At 41.4% G+C, this 10,444-nt stretch overlaps 2 protein-coding genes across 2 annotated transcripts; one reads left to right on the plus strand and one right to left on the minus strand.

Annotated features, from left to right (window-relative positions):
• Positions 1–1,127: 1,127 nt before the first annotated feature.
• CSUI_007026 (26s protease regulatory subunit 8) lies at positions 1,128–4,752 on the minus strand (the record flags this gene model as incomplete). Its single annotated transcript, XM_068067176.1, has 3 exons — positions 3,494–4,752; positions 2,278–2,375; positions 1,128–1,415 (listed from the first exon to the last, which is right to left on the minus strand). Coding segments are annotated over exons 1-3 (645 nt in total), but the record flags the coding sequence as incomplete, so codon positions are not given.
• A 1,609-nt stretch (positions 4,753–6,361) lies between these two features.
• CSUI_007027 (domain v domain-containing protein) lies at positions 6,362–9,613 on the plus strand (the record flags this gene model as incomplete). The annotated part of the gene is made up of 3 exons (XM_068067177.1): positions 6,362–7,932; positions 8,847–9,027; positions 9,482–9,613. Coding segments are annotated over exons 1-3 (693 nt in total), but the record flags the coding sequence as incomplete, so codon positions are not given.
• Between the last annotated feature and the right edge of the window lie 831 nt (positions 9,614–10,444).

The following is a 10,444-nucleotide window of genomic DNA, read 5'->3' on the forward strand; positions in this document are numbered from 1 at the left end:
TCCATATCATCTTCTCTTTCTCCTATCTTCCCCGTTTCCTCTCTCTTTCACGCCTCTCCATCTAGATAGATTTACACAAGAAGAAGAAGAAGAAGCACCGCCATCTTGGTGTTTGAAGGGGAAAACTGACAGAGGGATAGACACTCTCCCAAGGAGTAATGTAAATGGTAAGTATCGATCTATCTATCTATGTATGAATATGAAGTGTAGCTATGTAGCGTCTATGAATAGGAAATACAAAGATAGAAAGAAAGCTTCCTAAACTGAGGTTAATTAAGAAGATTATTAACATTCTCTCTCTCTCCCTATATGTATAGACTTCCATCGATAGTATATATATATATATCTATATATATGGACAGCCAGGGAGAAGGAGAATCTAGACCTATACAATTGCCATTGAGGTTGCAGAGTGTCTGGGACATAAATAGACCATACATACAAGAGAATGTGAAAGTCTTTCTCACGTTCTCCTGTTTCTATCCAAAAGATGTATCTATCTTTCTATCTCCATCTATTTTCTACTTGCCAGCAGATAAATACATCATGGGTGTTCATACACGCCGCCTTTCATCTATCTATCTTTAATCTATCTATCTATCTACCTTTGATCTGTCTCTAATCTATCTGTAATCTATCTATCTATCTAATCTACGGATGTCTACAATAAGATAAATAGGTGAAAAAAATGTCTTTCAAATCCTGTATGTAGGGAGATCTGATGATTCAGAGCCACGTGCCCCCCCAAGGAAGGAGGAGAAGAAGAAGAGACTGGGGAATCCCCTCCACTCCCCCTCTACAAGAACGCAATACACACCCCCCACGACGACATGTCTATACACGCACATACATACACATACACAGACATGGATATATACATATATATATATATATATATACATATATATATATATGTATTCAAGTCAGGAAGTATATACAGAGTGGTAGAGATCTATACATGTGCACGTAGACCGACAAAGACAGAAAGAGCCAGAGAGATAGAAAGAGCGAGAGAACAGCTAGATTAAAGATAGATACACAGATTCAAATAGATAGATAGATAAAGATGGATAGGCAGAGAAATGGATGAAGACAAGAGGAGGAGAGAGAAGAGACTTTGTCCTTACCTTGGGTTGCGATATGCCGAGACTTTCGAAGAGTTCAGGGTGTTTGATGGGAAGCTCTATCACTTCTTTGACTTCCTTCACTTGCTGCTCTAAGCCCCCTACCATCTCATAGGTGCTGTCCGGGACCTTCTCAACTTTCATAAGAGACACGAGAGGATCGACTTTACTCGGGAGAATCTTATGGAGCCTGTAGCTATCATTCAAGAGAGCGACTCGTGTATTGACAGTGCACTGAGAGAGATCGACGTTCTTCGCTACATCTACCACATACTTGCCTTCCGGATTCACCTGGAGAAAACAAGAAAGACAGAAAGGTTTAAAGAGTGGAAAGAAAGAGAGAAAGAAAGAAAGAAAGGGTGGATAGGTGGAGGTGAGATAAACAGAGGAAGGGAATGAAGGGTGTCGAATGGAAATTCTTTAGCTGAAGAAAGATAAAGACGGAGTTGTTTGAGAAAAAGAAAAAGAGGAAACGAAGAAGAAGAAGAAAGATGAATGAGAAGCTATTAGAAAGGTGGAAGGAAAGAATGAAAAAGAAAGAGATAGATAGATAGATACATAGAGATACATAGATTACATTAGATTATAGATAGATAGATTAAAGACAGATTGAAGACAGGTAGATAGATAGGTAGATAGATAGGTAGATAGATAGACAGGCATACATAGGTAGATCAAAGATAGATGGATTCACGATAGAAAGGTAGATAGATCCATCCAGCTAGATAGATAGAGAAGACTAGCTAGGTAGGGATAAAAGCTGGTCCTCTCTAGACTGAATTCTAGAGTGTGCGTTACATGCCCATCCGACTCATACATACACACCTGCTATACGACATCCTACATACATATATATATATATATATATATACACGCACATCCATATATACATACATCTAGACAGGGAAGGAGAGAGGGATATGTATTGACTGCATGAATCTACACTTAGATATACAGAGAGAGATAGGCATCGTACATCTATGGGAAGATCTACATATACCTATCGATCAACATACCTATCTATATATCTATCTCTATATACACGTGCATGTATGATATGACGAAGAGAGATGACAGGTGACATGAAGAGAATCTTCTTCTTCCTCTTCATCTTTTTCCTTTCTTTTTCTTCTGCAGAGAAGTTGAGGATTACCTTGACAAGGACTTTGTTGCGTCCCATGACTTTAATGACTTCGCCTACGTAACTGCCAGGCTCGAGAAGCACTTGCAATTCATCCCGAAGCTCACGCACTTCAATCAAGAGCAACAAAAAGAAAAAGGTGGAAAACGAGAAGAAGAAGAATAAGAAAAGAAGGAAAGAGGGTATAGTTAGAATTATGAACAAAAGGATATCGCAACTGTAAATCTATCTATCTATCTATCTCCCAATATATCTGTTCATCTTTCTATACCTACCTACCTATCTTTATCTATCTATCAATCTATCTTTGATCTCTCTGTATAAATATGTATGGGTGGTGGATATGTGCGTATTTTGTTTCGGTATGTGTGTATATGCAGGTGAATTCCCAGAAGTGCATGCGCATGAGACCAAGGAATCTACAGCAGAGAGACAACCTCCATAGATATATATACATATATATAGACACATATTCATAGAGATAGATATATACAGATGTATGTGTAAGTCATTATACAGCAACAGAGGGCTGACTGCTCCTAATTACTTTGAAGAGAAATCCATCCCCTTTTGAGACCAGAGAAGAGATCGAGAAAGGAGAAGGAATCGCCCCCTCGTCTATCGCGCAAACAGAGAGAAGTTTCATTCATTCATTCATTCACCCCCATTCTCCACGAGCTCAGTTACACTTGGGCCATCATCCTTTCATGGATCTGCATGCAAGTAAATGCATCTGTATCAGCATAGAGAGAGAGAAAGAGAGAGGGAGAGAAAAGGAGGGTATGAAACAGAAGATAGGAGGTGCAGATCTACAGGGGAGTAGAGCCAGTCGTGACTGACACTCCTACTACTCTGCCGACATTATTTCTCATGTTTATCTTTCATTTACATATGATTTGGCTAGATAGAGATATACACAGAAGTATCTCTTTCGCTTTCTACGATATGTGAAATAGCCATCATTCCATAGACAAGCCCTATCTGCCTATTTCATACACTCAGGCACGCACACATCTTCCCTATCGCCGTCTAATCTTCTTCTTCTCCTCTCATCTATCTCCGCTCCCTTGAATTCCTTTAACGGATACACTCCTGCCACTCTTCTTCAGGTGTATGTACACTTCGAACAGAGAGTAAGGAGAGGAACTAGAAAGCAAGTCTTTGCTATTTCGAAGAAGAGAAAAGCAGGAGCTTGTGCATACATAGTGATGTGTCTATCCATCTATACCTCTCGCATTGAGTTCATTTCTCTGAGCTTCAAGACGTCGTTTATCCTGCGTCTTTTCATGAATGACTCGCTGGAGTTCGTCGATCTTCTGTTCATAATAGTACTCGATACCGCCGTAGTCACTATCTTCTTCTCCTCCTCCCCCATGTCGATGAGGCACATCCATGTCGACTGCTGTTTTGTCATACATATCCGCATCATGACGCTTCTTTCCTTCAAACGCATTCCCTGCCGGTAACGGACCTGCTGGAGCCGCCATTCTTCCTACTGTCTCTTTCTTCCCTTCGTCAGCTCTCTTTCTTTATGCCCCCTGTCTGTCTGTATGTGAGGTTTTTTGCTTCTTGAGAGAAGCGTTCGGAAAGATGACTGAAGAGAAGAAATAGAGAAGACGACGACGAAAGAGGGGGGAGAAGAAGAGAAAGAATATAGCGCTCTCTCTTACGGCTTGGTAGGGAGAGAGAGGACCCGTCCTTGAAGAGAATTGCGAGGGAGGTGCATGAAGAAGAGTTATCTTCTCGTTGAGGAGCTGAGAAGGATTAGAAAGGAAAGGATGGAAGATTGAGAAGCAAGGAGATGTCTTGAATGAAGAAGAAATGACTTTAAACGAAAAGAGAACGAAAGAAGAACGAGGCGAGTCGCGATGAAGGGAAGAGATGAAAGAAAGAAGAAAGAAAGAATGAAAACAGAGAGAGAAACACTTCGGGTAGATAAAAGAAAGAGAAGAGAAAATACACTTGACAGTGCTTCCCGACCCGACAGAAGGAGAGAGAAAAAGAAAGAAATCTTCTTCTTGCTCGTGATAGGGGTTGAGAAAGAAAAGAAGAAGATGCTTTGGATAGGTCTTCTTCCTATCAATTGAGTTTAGGACGGGATGTGGTGGAAAGAAGGTCGTCCTTGGAAGTTGTCTGGAGAGAAAGTGGAGGAAGCGAAGACAGAGGGAGAGAATGAAGAAGAAAAAGAAGTTAGAGATGAAGAAAACGTTGTCAAAAAGACATGCAATTCTGTTAGGAAGAAGAAAGCACCTTAAGAAAGAAGGTTCGAAGATTCAAAAAGGGACGACAGAAAGCAACAATAGGAGAGAAAGAAACGAGGAAAGAGATCTTTCTCACACAAAAAGCAGTCAGTCCTCTCAAGAGAATCTTGCGGTGTACATACACCTGAGAATGTTGGTGTCTACGTTCCCTTTAATAGCTAGAGACGACCCAGCTCATGTCCTTCAGAATTTCTCCCTTCTCAGATTGTCTTGGATACGAGCGCTCTACAGGAAGGAGTCGCCAGACAGCACGAGAAGAAGAAGTCCTCCATTTTCTTCGCTCTTCTTCTTTTTCTCCTACCTTCTGCATGCACCGCGACTTGCTGAAGAATGGATTGACTGGCGAGAACCTCACGAAGTCTGAGAGGAGGAAGATAGAACGTTCTTCCTCTCATAGAGACTGTTTCCTAGTCTTTGTCTCTCTTTTCTTTTCTTCTTTTATCTCTCTTTCTCTCTTCATGTCAGGTGGACGAAGTATACATTCACCGCGAATCTTAAGTACACAGATAAGGACTTAGACAAAGATAGAAGAGAGGAGGAAGGAATAAAGAAGAAGAAGAGGGTGTAACCTCGGTCCTTATTTTCGGTTCTCTTGTCATTCTAGTAGACCTTACTACTTCCTCTTGTCCTCGTTATTTCTCTATTCTCTCTCTGTCTCTCTCTTTCTCTTTCCTGTCGAGTGCCAACAGAACAGAAGAAGAAGACACCTTCTCCATCAGACTTTCTTACTTATAGCTAGACCAGATCTAACTAGATACAGAATAAGGGTGTTCATTCTCTTTTCTTAATTAACATTCTTTTCTTGCAGTCTTTCTCACTGAGTATTGGCTTTCCTTTCTCATAGAATACCAAGGAAAGATAAAATGCAGCCAAGAAGAGAAAGAGAAACTTCTCATGAAGTCAAAGGCACCCTCAGGATTAACTAAATAGCCACATTCGCATTTGTCACAATACATGTATACATAGCTATATATCTGTCTATATCTATACTAGACTACACATATATATGTATATAGTATATCCACTTAGATAAAGGTGTACTAGACATACATGCATGTATATCTATTGCATACCTCATGGTATGTATAGCTAGCTGGATAGAGTTGAAGGGATAGGTAAAAGCAATAGGGAGAATTACAACGTAGGAGTGTGAATGAGACCTCTGTGCCTGTTCAATAAGAGATCTACATACATATTCATATACATGTATACATCTAGGTGCACATATACATATATATGCAGGTGTATATATCTCGATACATATATACATGTATAGGTACATTTGTGTGTATCGGTATATAGCAAGAGAAATGAGCCAACAAGCAGGTAACGATAGACGAGGATCGATCCTAACGACTTCCCTCATCCATCACGAAGAAGATGGATGGGAAGACAAGCGCGAGCTAGCTAAAAAGAAAGAAAGAATCTAACTCAGTTATGTCCTTCATCTTCTCTCCCCTTGTCTTTTCTCTTGTACTTCTTAGCCTCCCTCCAAAGAAATCTTCTCTTTCTCTTGATCTTTTCCTTTCTTTCCTTTTTGCAAGACCTCTCAGAAGCATACAGCCGGATCTCGAGACATCCCCTACGCCCCGCCGCCTTCCTCACGACTCCTAAGCGCCATTACTAAGCTGGATACTAAGCATAGAGCCACCCCCTACATAGAAGATAGGAAGCATAGAACCACGAGACAGAAGATAGCAAACTTTAGCCGCTTCTCACTCTTCTTCCTTCTTTCAGCAGCACATGGAGAAGAGAGAGGGAAAGGGGGAGAGGGGGGGGGGGTGAGACTTGCTCTTTCTCAGTGTGTGGTTCGAGGAGACATGTGAGAAGAAGAACAAGAAATGCTTCTTTATTATCTTTTCTCTCTGTCTTTTTATTTCTCTCTTCCTTAGAAAGCCTCTTTCTTCTCTCCTTTCTGGCTTATTCGTTCAAGAAGGGCCTGTTGTCTTTCGCAAAACTTCTCAGGAAGAGGCGCCAGGCCCCCCTCTGTTTCGGCTGTTCCTTTTCTCCTGGCAGTGTGCGCGCAAGAGACTCCACTCGTTCATTCCTTTCGTCTCGTGTTTTCGCTTGGCTCTTCTCTTCCTTCTCTTCTTGCCCTAGAAGGGAAGAATGTGACGCGATTTCTTCAGGTCGTTTAGAGAGAAAAGAAAGCATCGCCACTGGACTTTCAAATCTACCATTGTCAAGAAGACGGTCGATAGCTTTTCTCCCTGTTGCAGCTTCTTTTCTTTCGCCTCGTTCACGTGTGCTACTTACTTACTCCCCGGGGAAGGAAAAGACCGAGAGACAGCAGAGTGTTCTGGCTTGTGCAGCTCTATCTTCTTTCTCTTCTTCGCTTTTCTTTTCTATCTTCAACTTTTCTCGCTAACGAAGTCTAGGCGAGGGAGAAGATGGATAAGTGGGCTGTCCTGGAACCCCATTAATCGATGAGGAGTAGATAGACAGAAGGATAGAAAGATTGAAGCTAGATAGATAGATAGGGGAGATGGATAGCTTTCTCCTGTTTTATATGGAGATGAGTTTTATCTACGTTCGTGGTCTTGGCTTTTTCTCTTTTCTCTCGTCGTAGAAAGGGAGAAAAAGAAAGAGGAAAGATTCCCCAGCGAGCAGCAGACAGTGTGGAGGGGGGGGCTTGTCACTTCTCTTCATCCTTCTCACTTAGGCTTTTTATATTTTCGTTTTCTTTTTCTTTTCTGGAATGGAGATGATGATCTAGTTTTCTCTGACGTACTTCCTGTTCAAAGAGACTACGAGAATCTCAAACGACGGGTCCAAGGGGGTGGGTGGTCTTGGCTGATCGTCACACGACGTGTCCTCCCTCCAGGAGTGTATGTACACCTGAATCCGACTCTCTTCATATCTCCTCGCTTCTCTGTCATCCTTCTTTTTTTCTTTTTCTCTTCTATTCCCTCTCTTTCTCACCAACTACCTCCCCGTGGACTTTTCTTCTCGTCTCCCTGAGTCACACATCTTTCCTCTCCATCTTCATCTCCCCATTTTCTTCTTCTTCTTCCTCTTGTCCAAGATGTTTTCCTCCCTTGGTGGCTCTTGCTCATCATCTTCTCATGATTCTCCCTCCTCTTCTGCGAGAGAGGGAGATGTCTCTTCTTCTTCTCTTGAAGAAGATAGTGGTATAGGAGAAGGAGAAGAAGTCTTATGTGCGGTTGAGTTCAGTAAAACATCTAGCGCATCTCTAGGAGGGAGAAGTACGAGTTGCTCTTCTAGCAGTAGCAGTAGTAGTAGTGGCTCTTCTTCTTCTTCATCCTTACCAGGAGGGCGACTCGTTAATGCAGCAGGAGTGAATGTGGTAGGTGTATGTATCTTCGATAGAAGGACTTTCAAGCTCCAGTTCTGTGAATTCTCGATCAATAATGACCTCTCGATTCTTGAAGGGCTTCTATTACAGGTAAGTGAGTGCGGAGATGCAAAGGATTTACACGAAGTCTATTGATTGATCTATCTCGAAATCTATTATCTATCTCTCCGGTTCTCCTCTCCCTATCTTCTCTAAGCTTCCCATCTCTCTATGTCTGTTTCGTGTGTGCGTCTATCTGTCTTTCTTCTCTCTTCATCTGCTTTTATCTATCTCTGTATGCATGTGTAGAGAGATTTATATGTAGATCGAAAGGCAGAGGCCATCAAAGGGTGCTCCTCTTCTCCGTCATGCTACTTGTTTCTCTTCTGAAAGACACACATAGATACGAAGATCTCTATGAATGAATGAATGAATGCTGTCGCTGCTGCTGTAGAGAGACAGACGTGTCTCTCACCCCCCTCGGCAGATTCCATTGTGACGCTAAACTCTTGTACATAGAAAACATCCATTCCATGATAATTATACGATGCCATATATATATATATATATATATATATAGAGAGAGAGAGAGAGAGAGACCTATCTATATATCTGTAGGGACATACATACATATATACGCGTTATCTACACAGCTGTACAGACCGCATATAGCTCAACAGGGCATGGTGGGGTTGTGTGTGTGGGAGATTCCCTCGCTGAATGCAAAAGTCTTGAAAAGATAGATTCTCGTCAACCTATCTATCGCCTAGGTCACAGTTAGTCTGATAGGAATAGGTGGATAGATAGATGTTTTGAAAAAGAAAGTATGTGACTTGGGGGGGGTTGAAGTATATCTTTTTACTTGAATCCACGTGTATGGTATCGTGACTTTCGTCTCCTTAGTGAATATACACCTCTTTCCTCTTCTCTTTTCCTTGCTTGTGTCTTCGTTTCTTTTTTCTTTTCTTCTTTACTTATCTGTAAAGTGTTTCTTTCGTTTGGTCTCTCTTCTCTTCACCCTCTAGGTTCGCCCTGCATGTGTTATTTCATCCGAGGGAGGCACGCACTCGGCTCAAGGTGAAAAGTCTAGTAGCTCCAGCTTAAACGCCTCTTCTTCTTCTTTATCCTCCTGGGACAAAAAGCTTGAGAATCTTGTCGATACGTGCCAAGCTGAATTTATCAAAGTTCGAAAGAGTGCATGCAGTAGTAAGTTAAAGAATGCCTCTTCTTCTCCCACATAAATATATATATGTCTCTCTCTCTCTCTCCAGATTTCGGAATCTTCCTATCTTCTTCATGAGAAATCCAGAAAGGATTTCTCTCTCCCCGCGAAATCGAGTCGCTGTTTTCTAAGACGTCTGGTGTACATACACCTGAAACATCGTCTTGTTCGATACAAGGATTTCAAGTGTATGTACACCTGAACCTGTTTGTTCTTGTCCGACGCGAACCCGTTGATTCTTTCCTTCTTTCTATCATCTCTTCTCTATTTTCACTACTTTTTTCTCTCTTCTTGTAAGCTCTTTCTTGAAGCTCTCTTTTTCTCTCTTTGGAGGTACCTGTCTCTTTATGTCGATCCGAAGACTTCTCCTTTCATAACTTCTTTCTTTCTTATCTCTTTCTTTCTTCTTTTTTTCTTTCTTTCTCTTTCTTTCTTTAGCTTCGAATTTGCATCAAGACTTGGGGAGTTTACTTCAGTCGGAAGATACAGTGAAGAATCATCTCTGTAAAGAACTCCAGTTAAAGACAGCCTCGGCTGCATGCGCTTCTCTCATTTCTTATGCACGAGTAAGTCTATCATTCATTCACACTTCTGTAAAGCTTTCTCTCCACTTTTCCGTCGGAAAGAAAAAGAAAGGAAGAAGGAAAGAAGATTGAAGAAAGAAAAGAAAGAAAGGATTGTCTCGACGGAACCAAACCACTGAAAGCATGCTAGATGTCTTGTCTTTTCCCCCTTACATCGAATGAGTTCTCTACACAGGAGCGTATATACACAGGATAACTCGTAGAGTTGTCGACGCTGTAGTGCGACTTGGAAGCTTCTTTTTCTTCTTCTTTCTTCATCTTCGAATTGATGTAGATCGATTGGGGACGGAAGAAAGAAGAAGAAGATGCTGAAAAGGAGAGAAAAATCCTCTACCTGTCTGTCCTTCTGTAATAGTAAAGATACATGACTATACACATGCATATATATTTAAGGTGAAAGCACGTGTGTAGGAGTATCTATGTTGGTAGGGATGTATGGAGACCTGTCAATCTGTATATGGGGACATGCATGTATGTATGAATGAATATGGATCAGTATATCCAAGCCTAGCTAGTACTTTTATCCACCTCTCCTTTTTCTCTAGCTAGCTAGCTAGCTGTGTATGATGCGTTCTTTCACTCTATGTTCCTCTATCTCTTCTCCTCCGCACAGGTCTTCATGCATGCGTTTAGCTAGCGATTTATTTTCTTGTAGGTGCGTCGATTGTCTTGGGAGGCTTCTTCTGTGACAGATTCTCACTACCTACCGTTGAAAGCAAAAACGAAAGGATAACTCTCTACTCTTCTTCCCCTTCCCTTTCTCTCTTTCTTTCTTTCTCACTCTTTCTTTCTTTTCTTTCTTTTCTTTCTTTGTCTC

Source organism: Cystoisospora suis (assembly GCF_002600585.1).
Source record: "Cystoisospora suis strain Wien I chromosome Unknown contig_3621, whole genome shotgun sequence".
Classification (NCBI taxonomy): domain Eukaryota; phylum Apicomplexa; class Conoidasida; order Eucoccidiorida; family Sarcocystidae; genus Cystoisospora; species Cystoisospora suis.